Source organism: Corticium candelabrum, chromosome 1 (assembly GCF_963422355.1).
Source record: "Corticium candelabrum chromosome 1, ooCorCand1.1, whole genome shotgun sequence".
In the NCBI taxonomy this organism is placed as follows: domain Eukaryota; kingdom Metazoa; phylum Porifera; class Homoscleromorpha; order Homosclerophorida; family Plakinidae; genus Corticium; species Corticium candelabrum.
In genome coordinates, this window is record NC_085085.1 from 8,486,164 (window position 1) to 8,507,399 (window position 21,236).

Sequence of the window (21,236 nt, forward strand, 5' to 3'; positions counted from 1 at the left end):
AGAAAGAATGCTCAAGTCAGAAGGATTTGTGAGGTGCTGTGGATGCAGGAACGAAAACTCCATGACCTTCAAGTTGAAGGAGAGTCTGTTCTGACAAAAATAAGAAATTTACAGTACGTAAATGGTCTAGTCATGCCAAAGAGCTGAAGCTCCTCGGCAAAGCAGCACTGCTTACTGCTATGAAGCACTTAAATCATAATCTGTGCACTCGTAACTGTCTGAAACAAAATAGACAAAGCACACCTGTGGTGTGTGTGTGTGTGTGTGTGTGTGTGTGTGTGTGTGTGTGCATGTGTTAGCTCAGTTGGTTAGAGAGTCATCCTATGGAGTGATTACATCCGGGACCTTGCAGGTTAGAGGTTCAAGTCACAGTGATGACGAGCTATGGAATAATTTCCTTGGGTAAGAAACTAACACACAATTGGCTCTCTCGACTCAGGAGTATAAATGAGTACCTGGTCTTTGACTGGGGTGGCAAAGGCCTCCAACTGCGACAAAGTCCATCAGCCACTGGGGTCTGGGTGGGAATTCAGGAGCCAACACCACAGTTGGCGTCACAGTTGGTGCTCGCAAGGCTCCAGGAGATTGCTTAGCATGACCCATAGCTCCTGCTTAGTGCACAGGAACCCAGCCGTCTGGCTGCGGGAGGACATTACCATTTAACGGCAGCTCCTTATCCATTTGCCATTGTGTGTGTGTGTGTGTGTGTGTGTGTGTGTGTGTGTGTGTGTGTGTGTGTGTGTGTGTGTGTGTGTGTGTGTGTGCAGAAGGAACTCAGTTCTTTCAACTTGTGTTTGCCAATAGCTGTCTTCTTGCTGTCAGCTTCTTCTCTATTTTGTTTAGGTCTAGATCACTTAGTCGGCAACTATTAGTCGGCAGGTGCTTACATTTACTGTAATTGCAAAGGAGACAATAGTCTAACACAAAAAACACAAGTGTCAAGACGTGTAAGTATATTAATTTATAAATTGTGTGGTCATCAAATGCATTCCTGCCAACACCTATGATTTCAAAGACATACCTGTCAACACTTACACATAATACTATAATAATCATGTCAAAGAACACCAATAGGAAGACATCAATTACACAAGGAGTGTAAACATGCCTCTGTTGCTGTTGGTTGTCATTTCTACCTGCCTATTCATGATAACAGCAACAGTTCCCAAAAACGTGGTAAAAGTTGAGTCACCACGATGGTTTGTGTATGATTGGTTTCTTGTATGATTTCAACAAGTTCTCATCTGACTGCAGTATGAAATTCGAGAGATGCAAATTTCATACTGCAATGGAGATGAGAAACCCTAGATAGCTCACAATCTTAGCTTTCATTTGATGATGTGATATGTATGTAATTTGATACTGTAATTTTACTGTTTTAGTAGTCTTTGAAGACATAAGCTAGTGTTGACACTAACCACACTATATTATGTATTTGATGACATAAATTTGACAGGTATGTATATACATGTTTTCAATTACATGGCGACTAATAGTACAGTGACTAAATGTATTGGTGACTAAGTGTACTGACAACTGAAGTTCTGCGACTAAATGTCCCACAACTAAATGCCCTGTGACTAAATTTCGACGACTACCTGTCCTGCACCCATTTTGTTTCCTTAACCTACAAAGACTAATAAGTCACTTGGGCAAATTTCTACATCAGTAGTAGCTACCAACAAAGTAACACAACTGCACTCTATTACACTTTGCGTACCAACAAATACACCATACATCCGAGATTGCATCCGAGCTGCTTGGCTCCTGACATCAAGTGCAAGCCTCCAAAGTTACAGCTTTGTTAGAACAGTTCTACTTGTTCAAAATCTGAAGAGTTGTTGTAACTGCCAAACCCCAGTTGCTTGATTTCCAGAAAGATAAAATACAGAATAGTGCAGATCTTAAAACAGAGATTGTCTTGACTCTCTGCTTGGTCATTTTGTTGAACTATTGAATCTTCAAGCATTCAGCTTTAAAGGGTCATGCTCAACCTACATTCAATGCTGGTAGTAAAACGTGTCCACACACTAGGCCAGAATGGACCGCGCGATCGTAATCCAATTGGGATAGCGAGTGTCCACACTGCACTTGAAAACGATACCTCCACCTCTGTTTCGGTATCACGAGACTGATGACCTAGTGTACATGTGGGTTCTTTGCTCGTGGAAAGCGTTGATACAGCGATGTAAGGTGAGCGAGAACAAAGAAGAGTGGAGGGTTGATGTTCTGACTACACTCACAGTGTACACAACGGTACTGCCCCAATTTCAAATCGGATTCAACCGATCGAGATCTGATGTGGATCAAATCCACCTCCCAAAGTGGATTACAGTCATTACAATCGAATTGCAATCCAGTTGCAAGTGTGGACAGGGCTTGTGTTTTATTTGCAGTGATAAGCACAAAGTTGACCTAGAACACGTTCGATTGGGCTCTTTCAGTCTCTTCCAACTTCTTCCAGAGCTGGAAGAGGGCGTGCTCTTCCAACCAGCAGCAGAGTTGGTAGAGTTGGATCTTGACCAACATTTCGTCTTTATCTCGACTTTCTTACCAACTTACCAAGTTGTTGTTATTCTTCCGCAAGGCATCTGTGTGTTTAGTTAGCAAATAATACCCGCTCCCCAAGACTAATAAACGTGTACAACTCAAAAGCGAGTAAATCATCGTACCATCATCTTTTGCTTGCACACTCGCTCCTTGTTGAAGTAGAAATTCAACGACGTCATTCCTTCCAAATCCTGGAAGCAAAAAAGCCTACCATTAAAGCGCGCTAAGAGTATGGTAGAAGGTGGCACAAAACTAGATAGCAAGACACACGATCCGATTTCAGCGGTACAGAGAACGAGAACAAAGAACACCACCCAAAGACTTAAAAGTGTCAATCATAACAAGTCTATTTCGCTCCTAACAACATTACAGCAAACAAACTAGATTGACAAAAAGCGCAAAACGATGTCTTACCGGCTGCAAAATGCAACGGCGTTGACTTTCGCCCAGCGGTATCGCGCGCATTGACGTTCTGGGGGTTGACAAGACGCCTCACCCGCGTCAGGTCGCCACTGCGACAAGCTTCAAAGAGGCCGCCACTCCCATCATCTGTATGTGAATCTAGTGAAATTGGTGACGGCCTAGATGACGTTGTACGATCGTCCTGTTGCGATGATGCAGAAACTGGTGATCCTACTCGCTGAGGCGGTTTGCGTGCGGACATCGCACGAAACCGAAACCTGACTGCGCATGCGTATTGTGTACGACAAGCGCCTCAAGTGACGGATGGTAAATCATTGATTCAGCTGTCACTGTCTGCTGTGACAAATGTTGATTATGTTCTTTTCCATGAATATAAATCGGTGTGTAGAACAACACCGACTACACGTTCCTTGTACAGTAGACATTCCAGTGCTCCCTAGTGTACAGCTGTAATTAATTAATTAAAAGTAATGCATTTCTCTAGGCTTTTATTATACTCTATACTCTGTACTCTGAGGCTTCTCTCAATCGTGGATTCCTTAGCTAATAGACGAATGATACATAGGCAGGCACCTACCCAGCGATGTTTGTAGGTTGTACTCAAACAGGAATGAAAGAAATCTCTAATGTAAATTGATTGGTATTTGCAAAATACTGTTAAACTGTGTCACACAAACAAACAAACACACACACACACACACGCACGCACGCACGCACACACGCACACACGCGCACACACACACACACACCCCACATGCACAATGAACACATGATAAGCACTTCATGTCGTTCTAAAAAATTAATTAAAGGTCAGTTATAAAGATGGATCTGTGCCTCTAGAAACAGGGCGTCCACTCACTACGTGGACAGTTGAAAGGCCAGAGTCATCCAGGGGCACTGGCTATGGCGCAGCTCTGGGACTGGACACCAAGGCCCGTCTGCCAAACCAGCAGTCCTGTCCACCCCCAGTCAATGTGACCAGGTACTCATTTATCCTTGTGAGTCGAAAGAGGCAATTGCATGTGAGTTCCTTGCCTAAGGAAATTATGCCTGTGCCCATCCCGTACTTGAACCTGCAACCCAAAGGCCTCGGATGTTTCCGAATGCAACTCTCTAACCAATTGAGCTACAGACGTCACACACACACACACACACACACACACACACACACACACACACACACACACACACACACACACACACACACACACACACACACACTTGACTACAGCTGCCAGTGGCCACGCCGCCCCATATATGGGGAGAGCTACAAGACGAGGTAGTTACTGTCTGCACTTATGCTCAGTATGTCCTTGAGCCACCAGAAACGTCTTTCACATGTGCAAGACAGGGGAAGTTGACTGCTGTCTTTTTCTGAACAGCGTTTGCCACGGTGACAGTTATGCCGTTGGAATCCTGGCTTGGATTTGAAGCACTGTCCACATTGGCTACAATGGCAGCAACAGCATGTCCTATCCGGCTCCGGTATCCAACTTGAGGTACAATCAGTAGAGGCAAGTGTTGGGGACCGATTCGATGATAGAGTCGATGATGATGACATAGTCAAAGAGGAAGAAGAAGACACACTTAAACATTTATGTACTGCCAGGCCACCCCTACTTCTCAGCCAGCGATGACACTTGGCACATTGCACTGTGCCTGGTTGTTCACACAGAGGCAGTTGGCGTTCCACAATACACTTATGCCATTTCATACCTGAATGACTCTGAAAGAAGCAGCAACACACAGCACATGAAAATGATCGTTCAGTAAAGGTACGTGTAACTTCAGCCTGACATGAAACTCGCCATTCTGGACTTTACTGTGCCAGGTGTTACCAATTCTCTAGTTTTAACAACTTCAAGTCAGCCTGGATCCTGTCTTTCCATCTGAGGTGGGGCCCCTGAGCTGGTCTAGCATGTGACAGCCACCCAAATAATAGTTTCTTTGGTAATGTAATTGCAGGCATTCGAGCAACATGTCCTAACTACTAAAGGCTGTGGCGACGAAGGACATCAGACATCAGACTTACATCACCCCATCTTTGTCAAAGATCAGTATTGGTAATATGTTGAAGCTCCTGGTCCCATCGAGTCACACCCAGAATTGTCCGAAGACAGTCGAGGTGTAAATTATCTATCCTAGTCTCATCGCGTCAGAGAATCAGCCAGCATTCAGCTCATACAAGAGCAAAGATATTACACAAGCCGTGTACACCATTCGTTTGGATTGAAGAGACAAGTCAGTATTGTTGAAAATACAACGAAAAGAGCCAAAAGCACGTGAAGCAGTGGAAAGGTGACGGTCAATTTCAGCACTAACCCTGCGTCTGGAATCATCAGGCAACCGAGACTGATGAACGATGTAACGTGTTCAATCTCTTGTCCCTCCACAAAAGAGGCTGTTTATCCATATCAGAAATACGCACACCACAACTCATGAACTTAGTCTTAGCAACGTTCACAGTGAGGCCAAATGATGATGCAACTGAGTGAAAAGTTGCTTTGGCAGTTTCTCCCATCTGACGGAAGATACTAGAAGAGCAGCATCATCAGCAAATTCAACATCAGATAAAGGTCACACAATAATGTTTTGTTCAAGGACGATCAAAACAGTTACCATTAATGTTGTATCTGAAGTTGAACTCTTCTCCAGAGCAAATGTGGGTCATCTCGTTACGCCACTTCTCAAATACTAGAGCAAAGTATAGATTGAACAGAACATGAGAGATGGCACAGCCTTGTCAAAGTCCATTATTAACAACGATGCTTACTGTATTACCATTTCCAACACGTACACGAGCCAACATACCCATATGAAAGGTCCTTAGGATGACAGTAACTGAATCACTTTGGAAGGGACACTGAGTATCTGTAGACCACGCCACAATGCCTCTTACGGGACAGAGTCGTGAGCTTTCTTGAGGTCTATGAAGACAATAAAACCTGGTTGTCGGTGTTCATAAAGCTTTCAATCACCTGCATCAGTGTGAAGGTTTGGTCAGTACAGGAGCGACCCTGACGGAAGCTGCACTGTCAGTAAGTTAATCCCCTCTCAGCCAGTATTCGTAACCGGTTCTGAAGTAGCCGCCATATCACACACACACACACACACACACACACACACACACACACACACACACACACACACACACACACACACACACACACACACACACACACACACACACACACACACACACACACACACATGCATGCACACACACACACACACACACACACACACACACACACACACACACACACTTGCAGAAAAACACATACTTGCAGAAAAAACACACCAGCAAACACACATGCGCACAAAGCACATGTGAAGGCAAGCAAACACAGTTCTTATATAACCACTTCAGTAGACACAAAAGACAAAGTCTGTTCAATAACCAAACTGTCTATAAACTGCCCTACAATAGATAGTAGTCAGTGTGACTGAACTCTGAAACATGGTAAATAAACCCATCACACAAGTACTGTACCACTAGAAAGCACAACTTTCTCATAGTTTTCCATACAAAATAAACAAAGCTCATACAACTTGTTCCAACTAGCGGTTAAAACAAACAATTAAACTGTTCACAGGGAACTACCCTATCTTTTGCACTGCTGCCTCAGCATACACAATAACAGATAAGCACTAATACCGTGCTTATGTTATGTTTTCTTAAAATTAAAAAATCATCTACAAACTGATTTTCCAATGGTGTCATTGACCCAAGTTGTTAGAACAACCCTGATCCTCTAGTGCTCTTATACGGTCTTCTAACCTCACCAAGTGACTATCAAATCTCTGATTTTCTAGTGCTTCAATCCGGGCCTCCAAACTTTTCACACACATGTCATGTGAGCACTCTGGACTGCACACACAGCATCCTAAAGACCCAATCTGCAATGGCTTCTGCTGAAGCTGCTGCTTGACATCATCAAGTCGCATTTCAAGTATTGCACAGTTGCTGCCGGTGACCTAACGGTCAAAAATGAACAAACAAAACTGACATTACAGACTATCACATAATTTCTAGACCATTGTACGAGTGCAAATATAGTAGTTCGGAGCTCAACTTTCAAATCTAGCATAGACACAATTTAAAATGTAAGCGCTTACTGCATACCAATTAATACATAGTATCTATTCATTGAAAGTATTGTTGCCAAATTAGAATAGACTGAAGACATGGGCTGCATAAAAGTACAACTTAATTGAGTCTGAAGTCGTGAATGCTGCGACATACCTAAAAGGAGAGGACAGATTCCTTAGACATGGCAAGTGTTCGCAAAGAGCTTGTTTCACACATGAAAGTAGAGTTCATCTATTATAAGAAGAGTCTGCTGATCATTCAGGACAGCAAAAATGTATGCAAGTTCGTGACTTAATCCAATCAATGCCTCACTTAGTTACAACCCTCAAAGACCATAATATTATATACGGTAAACTGTCCAGTCTTTGAAATCTGGGGTTAAGTCTTCAAATGCCCCAGCGTCTTCACACTTACCACATAAGATCAATCAAGAGTGACAACAGCACATGAAATAAGTCAGACGGTTCTTCCTCATTGTTTCTAAAGATCTTGATTTTAAGACTCAACTTAATTTCATTAATACAAAGACATCTATCTACCTGGTACATGTAATCATTATAATATCCACAATTTATCCAACCTACTGTTCAAAGCTGATATAGTCCTTGCAGCATGCATAATCAATGACTGTTAGCATAAATACAGGTTGCATTTCAAAAGATAAGTCTCAAAAACATACCTCTTGGCATGCACGATCAGTGACTAATAAACTGAAAGTGCCTCGGGCTTCTGATATTGTCATGCTGACTATAAATGACCAATCACCACACTCATCAAATTAGAGACGACCTGCACTATACTTGGTTAGTGGTGTACAATAATTTCCAAGGCCAAGAGTTCTGACAGCCCTAACAAATTCGCTGGGCATCATACAAACTTGATCATATCAGCGAGGTTCTACTGTATCTAGGGTACAGCTATAATCAACTGTCGGGCTTTGTAATATAAGCATTTCAACTACAGGTAGTAATGTAATGTACATAATTACAGCAATGTAAATGATTAACAGCATGTACTTCATTATTACACTGAGTTTACACTTAGCACATTGCTGACCCTAGTAAGTTACAGTGCTCACTTAGAGCGACACTGTTAGCAGTAGCCTCACATCGACAGACCCTCTTCTGCGGTCATATTCCAGGAAAACGTCTTGTGAAGTTGAAGTCCCTGTGTTGCCGCTTCATCAATAATGGGTAAACTAAATATCGAATTTGGTTTCTTAAACGCTTCCCTAAAGACCAGATGGATAAGCACGCAATGCAAATTCTATCTCGATTATCTTATCTTTTCAAATTCGAATGTACACATTTGTTGTCTCCAATAACGAGAACTACTTGAAACTACAAAGTCTTTGCTGTTTGTGAAACCTGCATGTCTACGACAGCCAACGCGACCATGGGAGTGTCAATGTCAACAGGTTTTGATCTCAGTCACGATGTCTGACAAAGCATTATGCACTGCACTCCTGTTTTGGAGAATGGATGCATACGCGTTGCTGCTTGACGTCCAAAGCAACTGCAAACAGCCCAGAGCGGTAAATATCTAGAAAGCTTGGAGTTAACATCATCTAACCAGATGAGTCACCCTTCTTCGCTTGGGTAATGATCAATACATCTAACTTAGTAACAATGAATGTTGTTCATCATTCGTCAGAAATGAGAAACACCAACATCAGAAGACAATTTGACATGGGACTGTATGCACATTGATCTAGTTATTAGTGAAGCATTTAAAGGAGAACTCTCACCTAAATCAACCATCTCTTAGATGAAAGCTATCACTTCATGACATAACCCTTTGCAACCACTGCAGACGTTTACCATAACAAAGAAATAAAGCATTGAAATTACCTGTGTGGGCATGTTAATGTGTCATCAGAGTAACTCTGACCGCTAGCTAGTCATCAAGGAAGACCGATACCTATGCACTTTTCAAGGTAAGGATTGTGAGACATATGGTGGCAAGTTGTGATTTATTGACTAAAACAAACTGGGACCCCAAACTTATCACGCAAGTGTGCCAATACAACCATGAAGCCTCAAAACAAGATCCTTCTTAGATTGGTTCATAGATCTTGCTGCATTTTGGGTACGTTAGGAGCACTTGGTATGGTTACACCTAAAGTATTTGCTTCAAAACGAGGACAGAGAGTAACTCATACGAGGAATCATCCGAACAACTTGTGGCCCATTCTCTGCTTCTGTGGCCGGCTGGACCGTAAGCTTCCTGCAGGAAGATACCCCTTGTATCTTTCTTTCAGCAAACTCTAGTATTTAGTGCGCCTTCCCCTTTAAGATACCAAATACACCAATTATTGGTGAAGCAGCAACACAGCCATTTCAAGGAAACTTCACCAGACCCTTTCCCACCTTGAAGTATGATGGTGGGAGAAAGTCTATGTTAGCACAGTAAAGTTTACATACTAGTAATACATGAACCTCCGTCAAGCGTCGCTTCAAATGAAAGCTACGAAGCAATATTCCAAATTCCCCCAACCAGTCTCGTGAATGCAAATAGCTCACGCAAGCCTACGTAACACCAGCTGCCAACTGCTCCTTAACCAACCATAGGTACAGCTATAGAGACAGGACAGAAGCCGACACTACTCCCTTACGAATTTGTCTCAACTCCTGTTGGCAACGCTGGTGAACAGTATACCGCCAGCTGGGTGCTCCCGCCCCACCAGTCGCTTCGCTCCCCTCGCCCTATAACCTCCACTTCAAATCGGCACACTACATAGAGAAGTCACGAGACGTCACATGCAAAACCAGGTTGGGGAAAGGAAAAGTTCATACAGTGTAATTGTGTCTAGAACACCTATTGTATCAATTTACGTATGAAATCTATAGTACATATCCGTGGTTAGCAACTCACGTTATCAACAAAGTACCATATGTACTGCTTCACGTTTGAGCATACTACAGCAGAAGATTAGATCTTCATAGATTTCCAGCTAGTGTTACTTGAAATACAATGTTTCTGTTTGTTTGTGATCAAAATTGACGTCTTTCTGGCTAAAGTTTCTCTCATGTCAAACAGTGCCTAGCTAGTGATTGGCAGCCCTCATCATTGTCTGTTGACGTAAAAGAGACTAATGCATCATGATTGGTCACAGGTTGCATACCATACATTCCGAAGCATGACACCCATATATATATATGGACACTTTTTGGGCATAGCCACAGAGATTTGGGGCAAATAGACCCTTTAGTATAACGTTCTTCTCAAGTCACGTGACTTCTTGGAAAGTCCCGGTCGTTTGACTCGTTGCTTTCAAATAAGCACTTTCACGTCATTACACCCATCTCCCAAGCATACTAACATATAGACTGTTGGAACATTTTCACTTAATTAAAGTCTTTGAACACTTCGGTACTTTCCGCTTTCAAGCATATTACAAATCATTTAAATCTGATCATCTAAACAACTCTAAATAAAAAGAAACTGCTGCAAGTTAGGTGATTGATCTTGCTTGTTAATGTTACTGGATCTGAAAGGAGTTAGCCTAAGACTCGTGACCAGTCTCACCACTCCTTTGTCATTCCCGGATACTCAATCCCCAACGCTCAACTGTTCAACATCCAGGAATGACAAAAGCGTGGCAAGACTGGTCAGGAGTCTAGGTTAACTTTGGGTTAAGCTTCAATTACCCAAGTCGTGTGAATGTGAACACAAATTTAGCAAACCCAAGTTAACTGCGGGTGCAAAAATCTTTTAGTAACTAGGATTTTAGTAGTCCTAACGTCAAACGTCAAATAACCAATTAAATTTAATAGATCCAGGGAAACACACTTTTTATAAGAAATAGAAATACAAACGACACGTACAAAAGCCTAATTACAAATTCGACACATTGTGAAGAATATGCATCCTACCTGCCTAGTGTCTGGTGATTGGTCGTCGGTTGGATGGTCAATAACGGTAGCACGAGGGCTTACTCCATCGGGCACCGCAGGTTCAGCACTATCAGATACCTGGCGTGCTGACGACGTCCTTTTCTGACTTTGGCTAAGAGTGCTTGGCGGAGTACTGCTAAGCTGTCCTGAAGATGGAGGCAGTGTTACTCCAGGCTCCCCTCTCTCAAACCATCCCTGATGTGAATCCTGGGCTGCTCTCATGTCGTAATCTGTTAGCAAATCTTCTGTGTTCTTCATCTTGTTCTCGGACAGCTCCCATTCCTGCTCGTGTGGGTTGCTGTACTGACTACGAAGCCGTTCATGGTCAGTCGCCTCACTAAAGCTATCTCTAAAACGGTAAAAAATGACTCTTTAAACTGACAGTCTGCGTAACTACACCATCAGTCCAATTAATTAAGTAGGCTAACTCTGCCATGCGTCAGACTTATTTCTACTGCATCAGACTTGCGTTGCACTGAAATTATAGGGACATAACTGCCGGCCAGGCACGCTGCGCTTTTTCAACAAAAAATTGACCTCGTGTCTACGTGCAGATCTCCCGTATGTCAGAGGTCTGCAGCTATGGAAGCACATGGTGTCGTTCCTGACGTTATCGATGCAACCCCACCTTCCATTGCAGAGGTAAGTCTTACTGTACAAAATTAACCTACTCAGATATAATGTTCTTGGTTTCAAGTTGTTTGGTCTGTCACAAACATGCAGATCCTCCCTGGGAGAGGGAATTAATTAAGCCTTGCGTCTGCCAATCTCCATCAAGAGTTGCCTTGGAGATAACTCCACGCACGTAACTCGTGCAGTTGTAACTTATGTACAAGTTTTGTTTTCTCTTCGAGAGTGCATCGCTTGAGGCATTTATGTACTGTACGATGCGTGAGGTAGAATAGTCTCGCGTGGCCAGACGTTCGCGCGCGGGGGAGGCGCGCGAACGTCTGGCCACGCGAGACTATATATGGCTCTGCGTAGAACTGCCTTTGAATAGGGTATGGTATGTCTAGACTTGTTATTTGTCGAAAATTGAATAAATAGACAAATTGATCCTTGACTGCATGGGAATGTTTTGGAATGCTTAGTAGATGAAGGAATTAATTAATTAAAGGTTATTTGATTGTGCTATGAAATTTTTACAGTACGTTAACGTTTTGTGCAGGTTTACTATGGCAGTCTCAAGCTAGAGCTTGGAAATGTATTAACACCTACACAGGTACAGGACTATTCTATTTAGTCGTTTGACTAGTATAGAGAGAGCTGTGTCTTTTGTTCAAAGAATGTGCTCATGCTTGCAACATCAATAGATGAATCATGATAGTTTGATGAGCAGTTGAAGCACTTGACTTTACCTAGCCTCGCCCCAGACTCAGTGTGGATTACAGCCCCGGATGCACTGCCATCACCACTACTATGGCAGCGCATCTGAGACTGTAATCCACACTGCATCTGGGGCGAGGCTAGACTTTACCTCAGCAGGGATGGATAAAGGCTTTGTCGAGGGGTAGATGTGGTTCTGTTGGTTCACGAAATAACTGTAAGGGATCTTGTGTATCTGTGAGTTACGTTTTATAATTGCATGAACTCATAAAACAGTTGCAGAGTTGTCAGAGACTTCTGATCCCAGTTTCAGGGAACTAGCCCCATCTAAATCCTCTCTTGCTATGCACATGATTGTGACAATGTACACAAGCCATAGTGTGCATGCATGCATGCACACCTCTTCCTCCTCCTGCATTGCTGCCATAATAAGAAGGTCATCCTACCCCTCAAAAGGGGGACAAAGTCAAAATTAATTAAAAACTAGATTGTATTAGTCAGGAAGACACTTGTGGACTAGATATCCGCCTCGGCTCTTGAACCATTGTTTCCCACAGAGTACATTGGACTGCGCCTTGCTGTTGGTTTCTGGCGTTCTACACTACACTTGTGACGTTTTTATCACTGTTTTGTCGGAAAAGGCGTAAGCACTGTTGGCATTGAATTTGCAGAGTAGGTTGTTCTGATCTTGCTGACTCAAGAGCTGTACAATAAGCGTTATGCCACACATTTCTGGAATTGTTTGCTAAATTAAACCATTTGTCCTCTGGAATTCCCAAATTCTTCAGGTCTTTCTGAATGACGTCTTTCCATCTCTTTCTTGGCCCACCTTGCAGTCACTGTTGAGGCAGCCAGCTAAAAAGACACACACACACACACACACACACACACACACACACACACACACACACACACACACACACACGCGCGCACACACACACACACACACACAGCACAGCACAGCACAGCACAGCACAGCATAGCACAGCACATTAATTAAAGAGAGCATTTGTCAGTACTGAAATATGAATCTTACCCCAGTTGTTGTATGTTGGTTTTCAGAAATGTTGAGTAGATATTCTACACATAGTCAAACTTTTATGGCAGACAAGAATGTAGTTGACAATTCTGGCTGCTTGTATACTGGAAATAGAAACTGTTTGTCATTATCCTAATTAGCTCTTTGTTCTGCTTTACTTTGGCACAACTTGCAATGTTGGCATGATTTCAAGTTTGTGTAGGTGTATTAGGCATGCACATAATTATGAGCATGTACCTTTAGTTAATTGAAGAGAGAACAAGGTCATAAACACCAAGGTGCTTTGGTGGCTTAAGGCCTCTAAATTGTAATAACTAGGCAGTTACTTTATGACAACTGCTTTCTTTAGAGTATCAGGGGTGTCTAAGTTGTCGCCATGTTGCCAAAATTGGCGATAGACTTTTCATTTTGGCGACAAAGACGTGAATTTTAGGCGACAAACATACAGAACTTTGAAGTGACTCAGACTAGCTCACCTTCGGGCGGCATGCAGGCACCTGTCGCCATCCAGTAGTAGTCTTGGCATGGCTAGACCTGCTGAGAATAGTCTGGCCACGTCAGCCAAATATAATCCAGTTTACCTAGTAGTACTTATTTGGCGCAACGTGCGAGGGCTATTATTTTATCTGTCCAGAGGCCATGCAGTTTGCTGCAGGTGTTCTGTGCTAAAAGTAACGTGTCAGCACATGCATTGGGTACAGGAGCTGAGCTAAATTAGTGAATGTGAGAGAGGTTTCAGCACACTAGCCCCTAGAGAGAATGAACTAGCTAGTAGAACGTCATATGAAACTGCATGCATGGCCGTTGATCTTGAAGAGAGATCTGTTTATAAATAAGTTCCTTTTTGTGAACTTTGTGTAGGGACATGTACTCTAGGATATCCGAATATAAGTGAATACGTTGCTCTGATCACGTGACCTCAACAAAGTCCGGATTAGTAGGTACACTTAATTATAAATTAGCCATTTAGCGCCAATGTTGATTCCCTGCCAGAACTTGCCAAGTCTTGGGCGACAGTTCTCAAAACCTTTGACACCCTTGAGTATAGGTTGTATTATTAGATTAAATAATGGAATCTCTGGTGTTTGATAGGGGTGGCTTCCAGTTTACCACGCAAGGCTCCTTCACAGCAATAAGTCAAAGCTAGATTACACCAACATGCTCTTATCTGTGTCAGTAAAAGTAATGATAGCCTTATGCAGTCAGCCGTCTTTAGGCAAGAGAAAGTGCACTGTTAGTGCACTGGAAAGTCCAGTGTTAGTGCATGACTGTAAGTTGAACACTGTGGGTATGCAGTAAACCCCCTCGTGTTTATTTACATCGTGTCTACATCCTTGGAAAAGTTCACACTGTTTACTGATATTGTATGTTTACTGTGCTTATGGAGTTAGGTGGTTTTGCTAAACTGTATGCTTGGATTATAGTACATTGTCATATTCGAGCTCAAAAATTACTGCTTGTTTACATGTTTTCGAAGGTTAATTTTGTGAGAATACAAGTAAGTTAGTGACCTTTTAGGTCACATCAGCATCAGTTGTACTCTTTTAGTTTGTAGTCTTGATTGAAAACATGGGATTAATTTTGTGTATGAATGCATGAACAGACTCGATCTGCTTGACTACATAGAAAGACCTTTTTAGGGACTCATCGACCTACTGGGCATTTTGCTGGACTCGTGTCACCACTATCTATGTATATGGCCATGTGCATTGTGTCTTGATCTGCTCTGCCAATTTGGCTGTACAGGAAGACTCACTTACTAGTCAAAATTCAGACACAGACACTACTGCTTGTTCTCTACTTTTGCTGCAGATGAAGTTGTTGAAACTCAAGCCAAATTGAAAACAGAACAAGAGATTCAGCAGTCATGGCTGGATGGCAAAGAGTGGCTAAATAGTGATGAAGAAAAAGCTGCTCTGTCCTATGAAATCTGCTTGTCATCGTTTTTGTTGAAATGAAATGTTTTATTGGGGGCTCTTATTATTATAGTTTCTGTCTTACGGACGTTGTGATGCACAAGGCCAGTAATTGCAGCTAAACCTTTAATTAAGTTGAGCAGACTGACTTGTAGAAATTTCCTAATATTTTGAGAGCCTTGATTATTACTGTGATATGAACACTAGGTAGAACAAAAGCTGCAATTGGTACAATGTGTTATTTCTGGTGCAATGTATTCTGCAGGTCAAGGATGTTCCAACTCATATCTCTTGGCCAACAGAAGATGGAGTTTTGTACACACTTCTAATGACTGGTTTGTAGTGTCATCGTCATCTTTAATTAATTGATTAATGAAGCCTAGGGTTCATTAGACATAATCTACTGCTTGTCAACAAGATTATTCAGGTCTTAATTTATCTGGAATTGAATCAAAGTTTGCAATTGAAGTTTTTGTGTCTTGCTAATGAAACTAAGCTGTGATGCAGTGTTAATGATGTACTGGTAGAACATCAGACTTAGTTACCCTTGCAAATTCAGGCATTTGCTTTTTGTAGAGGGGTAAGAGTTGAACCATTCTAAATTTTTGGTGTCATTCTCAATAAAGTGTCGATTATAGACATGCCTGTGCACACTTGTGAGAACAATATACATGTACATATTTACAGTATATGTGCATGCATTTACACAAAACTGTGGCTTCAACATGTAATCGGACAGTGCAATTTAGATTAAAGGCATGAGAAGGTTTTGTGTATTGGTAAGTTTCTACAAACATTTCTGAAATACTGGTGCAATCAACCCACACTTATCAATGATTATCTATATGTATTTCGTAAGATTTTGTATGTTGACTTTAGTTGAACTACTAAGAAACGACTCATCTCTACAAATGTAGAGTTACAGCAAGGGCAAACGAAACATGATTGCATGCACCTGTCTTGCATTTCTGGGCTTGTTGACATAGCTCCATAGGTGTAGACACTGTAGGCAGATATTGACAATTTGTATGTTTGTTAGTCTTTGCAGATAGTACCGCAGATTGTACAGTAGATGTCAAGGGTTATACCGTATAAGATGAAATATTGGCAAGAAATTTATTTTGGCGGATTGGCAGTTTTTTCAGCGGCTGCCAATATATCATCCGTCATTAATTTGGCCACCGGGATATGTTGACGTTATCAGGCACGTGGATCAGCAGCGAAGTGGCGCAGATGAGGCCACAAGATGGTAGGTAATCCCTGCTTGCCGTCTGTTATGCCTATGAGTGAGGTTTTGAGGCTATGGATGAAGCTGGACTGTCACATTCACGCGGATCACGTTTGCACTGACATAGCAGTTCTTCATCACTATTGGAGACCAGCAAGTTAGAGAAATGTGAGCCACAAACACAGCTATCAATCACAAACTCCTTCATGACCACTTATGGTAAGTTACCTAGCAATTATTAAACAACGATGTCCTACCGCCAAAATAGAATCTGCCAATATGCTTTGTCTGTCAATTTCTTAGCAAATCATCAATATTTCATCTTATACGGTATGTTTGCTCTATTGAAATGATGAGAGTATGAGATAGCAAAATAAAGCTACCATAGACCAAAAAGTTTAACAGTAACTGGGTTTAAATTTAGCAATTTGGTGCTTGACAAGAATTGCCAAAATTAGTAGTTGTCACTATTTGTCAGGTGTTCCATTACACATAGCATTCACATACCAAGTTGTCACAAATCTACACATCTCTGCCACAGTGTATTTTCAGTGCTATTGATCTAGCCATTGCCAGTCTATCCCTTACAGAGAAGCTCTATGAAGTTCAAAGCTGTATCTGTGCTCATCATATTTACTGCAACATCTACAGTAGAGCATGAACCCTTCATTGGTGAAGGTTCCATGGACTTTGACCTTTAAGATGGGCTGCATACAGCATACTTTGAGGGAACTCGTATATCTCCAAAATTAATGTTTGCCTAAATTTATAAACAGACAATTTGGGACTTTTACCAAATATTATTGTCACCAAAATTTCCTAGTCTACATGTAGTTTATTGGAATTTGCATATCAGTAAGTAGAACAGAGCACATTGCAATGATAAAGTTACACATTTTGTAGTATGATTCTACAGTTATAGTAAGTAAGAACATTCATTATATTAAATATTAGTATGTACTTGTTCAAGAAATCAGATAAAGGCAAGCTGCTTTGTTTCTGTAAGAGCATGATAGCAAATTTTTTCTGGCTGCTAATTAATTGAATTCTTACCAAATCAAGAAATATATGCCCTACTCTTAAAAATAGCCCCAAAGAATTCAAGTATTTGAACATGATGATAATTAATGTTGACTTAGGAGAAACGTTTGGTATGCAACATGTCAGGTGATGCACTCTTAAGTCACTTTACTGAGATGTCACAGTCAATTCTTAGACGACGGCTGATGTGCAGTCGTGCTAAACCAAAGTGATGAAACATGTTAAGTAGTCGATTGCAAGGCAACACATTGACTAATGTTACGAGTGGCCAATGATAGAGTTTACAGTGCTGTAACTGCTTTAGGCAGCAGAAGGGGCATTGCTTGCTTAATTGTTAACTAATCAAGAAGATAAGCCAGAAAGATATGCTAAGGATTTTGAAGAAAATGAGAAAGTATACTTCATTGAAAGCTGCAGGCAGTAGTCATGAGATACAGTCACACTGTAGGAGACATGTTCCCTGTAAAAGGTGTACACCAACAAGAGTCAGAAGGCTGCATGGTATGGCTAGGTAGTCTATGTATGTTTATTTTCACACTAAAGGAATATGGCAATTAAAAAGCAGAATCAAGTAATACGTCTCATTTGAGTTGCAAGTACATCAATGCCACAGTGAATGATAAAGGTAGCTTACGATTTTGCTCTATGGGATAAGTTTGTTGTCTTCAATGATCTGATTTGCAAATATGCAGTATCAACTTTGTGTGGTACCATGTTTGCTAGAAATGTGAATGACAGCTGTGTTTGTACTCGAGATGGGTTAGATAATAATTTGCAAATCTGACTGGATTTTGGATTACTCAGACCTTTTTATAGTAATCAATGAGTAGAACACGCACTACATTGCAATATGCTGTGCTCAGTAAATGATTATGATTTTCACACCTATAAACAAGAAAAGCAAAATCTTAGGACTCCTCGGTGGCTGCGCTGGACTAATTATCAGTGGAAAACGTTCATATTAATAGCTTGCATGTTTGGTCACCTGATTGCATGTTCTCAAAGGTTAATTTTTGTGGGAGACTAATAGTCAGTGGCTTGTTTTTAGGTCACATCGGTTCTACTGTTGTAGATAGTTTGTAGTGTTGATTAAAAAGTTTGTGTATGCATGAACATGCTCCATCTGCTTGACTAGAAAAAAACCTATTTAGGGATTTATCAACTGACTGGGCATTTACTGGACTTGTGTCACGCCTGTTGAACTGCAAGAAAGTGCAATATACTATTGTCCACTTTTCATTGTATGTTCAACGTACAAATGAAAAGTGGACAATAGTAGACAATAGTATACTGCACTTTCTTACTAATTATGTACAAATGTGTTTTCTCAACTGTATTATGTTTACTTCTGCTAATGATACCCATTACTTAATTAATTTTTATTTGATTGATTGTTTGGTGTGCCATTCTGCAGTTACTGACTGACTGCTGTTTTGTTAGATCCTGATGCACCAACTCGAAGCAATGCAACGTATCGGGAAATGCTGCATTGGAGAGTTGTTAACATTCCAAAAACTGACATCTCTAAGGGTGATAGTTTGACAGCATACGTTGGATCAGGTGCTCCTAAAGGAACCGGCCTTCACCGATACATATTTCTTGTGTACAAGCAGCAGGGTGAAACAGAGTTTGAATTGCCACGAGTGAGCAACAGGTCAAGAGAAGGAAGACGAAACTTCAACACCAGGAAGTTTGCTGCAGAATACAATCTTGGAAGTCCAGTTGCTGGCAATTTCTTTCAAGCAGAATATGATGATTATGTTCCTAAACTTCACAAGCAACTAAATGGATAACTATATACATATATATATATAAAGTCTAAAAAACATTTGAAAAATGAGAAAGGATGTAGGGTTGCTGTACGAAAAAGAATAGAAACAAGACCATGTAGGGTGTGCTGTGACATCTTTCATGAATTCACTCATACAGACTCAGCAATACATCATCCCTACGTTGCACCATCTTCTAGGGTATAGAACACATATAATGTCTAGAAAATAGTGCAATGTAGGAATCATGTATTGCTCAGTTCGTATGAGTGAATTCATGAAAGATGGCACAGCACACCCTACATGGTCTTGTTTCTATCTTTTTTGTATGGCAACCCTACATCTTTCCCATTTTTTCAAAAAAAATTTAGACTTGTTTGCATTCTTTTTTGAACTGAAAGTAAAGAAATATATTGAAAGCACGGGATAGTTGATTTCAGATCAACATACTTATAGATAGAGCAGTAGCTACCACATTGGTAATGTGTAATAGTCATTGTATTCATTGCAATACGGTAGTCTCGCGTAGCCAGACCCTTTCCGGCCGCGTCGTACTGTTAGTCTCGCGTAGGCAATTTTCGCCAGGAAGTATGATGCGGCGGAAAGGAGTCTGGCTACGTGAGACTACTGTACAGTACAGTGTACCCCCGGCTAGAAGTTTGACGCGGCAAGGCGAGCAGATGTGCAGCACTGGCGAGGTGGAGATTGACGGTAGAAATCGACACACTCCCCGTGCAACGATCGGGGAAGGAAACGTGTAGTTTGGATTTGTTGCAAATAATCAGAATCTACAGAGAAACGCTTGCGCTATTTAGTCGGCATGAAATCTTGGATCGCTGGAAGCGTTGCGGTGGGCGACGACACATACAGTCTACACAAGACAGGTGTGGGCGTGTGTTCGAATGAACTGGAGGGTGGGCTATTGCTCCTTCGTTGACGCATATCTTTTCTCTGACGCAGGGTAAGTTTGTAGCCGATTGGAAACTAGCCATGATCACCCCTGTAGACTTCACAACAAGGAGACCCTCGCGACCCAGCCAACTATCGTTCAATTTCTCTACTGTCTTCTGTTTCTAAAGTTTTTGAAGGTTTAGTTTTCGACCAACTATGTCAATATTTAGAAAAAATGGCTTTCTTCCTGAACATCAGTTTGGTTTTCGTAAATATCTCTCGAATAAACACGTTGTGGCACTCTTGTTCAACGATCTTCTGTCAGCCAAGGATGCGTCCCTGTTCTCTGGAGGCTTGTTCGTGGACATCAGCAAAGCTTTTGATACAGTTGATCATTGTCGGCTGCTGCAGAAATTGAATTACTGTGGTCTCGATGTCTTTTCCCAGTTGTGGTCTAAAAATTACCTTCTCAATCGTCGCCGGTTTAAATTGTCAGCAAAAATGGAACGGACCACTCTCAGGAATTTTCGTGTCTTCGTGGAGTCTCACTCTCAAAGCTAGGACGGCTGCTTTTTATCCTTTATACATTTGACCTGCCGGATGTCCGTAATAGACTTGCAAGCTTCTGCTCTATGCTGATAACACCTTGTATATACATTTATACTCCTCGGCCCTCTTCCCTGCGGAAGTGGTGCCTAGATTGGAATCTGATTTATCACCCCTTACTGTCTGGTTTTCAGAAAATCTCTTGAAGTTGAACACAAAGAAGACTGAATTTGTGTTGTTTCCGAAGTTTCAGTGTTTCGAAACTAACGTATCGCTCTTATCGGTCATGGAAGCTTCGTCTGTCGTTCCGTCACAAGTCAGTGCTCGCTACCTTGGTCTTCACTTTGATTCTCAGTTTCTGGTTTATGCCGGCGTCCACATATGAACAACCTCTTTGCTCAAGTTTCAAAGAAGATTGGTGTTTTTCGTCGTTGCAGTCGATCGGAATTTATCACTTCACGCGAAAACCAATTATATTACTTCTGTTGTTCAGTCATCAATGGATTACTGCTCGGTGA

At 41.6% G+C, this 21,236-nt stretch overlaps 3 protein-coding genes across 3 annotated transcripts in view; 1 reads left to right on the top strand and 2 right to left on the bottom strand.

Moving 5' to 3' along the window:
* LOC134196354 (poly [ADP-ribose] polymerase tankyrase-2-like) overlaps positions 1 to 3,227 on the bottom strand; it is a 44,776-nt gene extending 41,549 nt beyond the window's left edge. Inside the window, exons 1-2 of the mRNA XM_062665460.1 lie at positions 2,965 to 3,227; positions 2,673 to 2,741 (exon numbers count right to left, since the gene is read on the bottom strand). Coding sequence (XP_062521444.1) covers positions 2,673 to 2,741; positions 2,965 to 3,214 — 319 coding nt within the window. The 5' untranslated portion in view covers positions 3,215 to 3,227. The remainder of the gene's footprint in view (positions 1 to 2,672; positions 2,742 to 2,964) is intronic.
* A 3,134-nt stretch (positions 3,228 to 6,361) lies between these two features.
* Positions 6,362 to 11,524, bottom strand: LOC134191479 (uncharacterized). The gene is made up of 3 exons (XM_062660101.1): positions 11,391 to 11,524; positions 10,942 to 11,311; positions 6,362 to 6,951 (listed from the first exon to the last, which is right to left on the bottom strand). Exons 1-3 carry the CDS (start codon positions 11,396 to 11,398, stop codon positions 6,694 to 6,696), a joined length of 636 nt encoding a protein of 211 aa, XP_062516085.1. The 5' UTR covers positions 11,399 to 11,524; the 3' UTR covers positions 6,362 to 6,693.
* LOC134191486 (protein D3-like) lies at positions 11,525 to 19,457 on the top strand. The gene is made up of 4 exons (XM_062660109.1): positions 11,525 to 11,604; positions 12,131 to 12,184; positions 15,509 to 15,578; positions 18,953 to 19,457. Exons 1-4 carry the CDS (start codon positions 11,545 to 11,547, stop codon positions 19,303 to 19,305), a joined length of 537 nt encoding a protein of 178 aa, XP_062516093.1. The 5' UTR covers positions 11,525 to 11,544; the 3' UTR covers positions 19,306 to 19,457.
* Positions 19,458 to 21,236: the final 1,779 nt, after the last annotated feature.

Excerpts from the sequence above, each read along its gene's own strand:
- LOC134191479 (XM_062660101.1), bottom strand. Across the intron at positions 6,952-10,941 it reads AATCACCAGACACTAGGCAG|GTCACCGGCAGCAACTGTGC; the intron begins GTAGGATGCATA and ends TTTGACCGTTAG.
- LOC134191486 (XM_062660109.1), top strand. The coding sequence starts at position 11,545 with ATGGAAGCACATGGTGTCGTTCCTGACGTTATCGATGCAACCCCACCT. Across the intron at positions 11,605-12,130 it reads CCCCACCTTCCATTGCAGAG|GTTTACTATGGCAGTCTCAA; the intron begins GTAAGTCTTACT and ends CGTTTTGTGCAG. Across the intron at positions 12,185-15,508 it reads ATGTATTAACACCTACACAG|GTCAAGGATGTTCCAACTCA; the intron begins GTACAGGACTAT and ends TGTATTCTGCAG.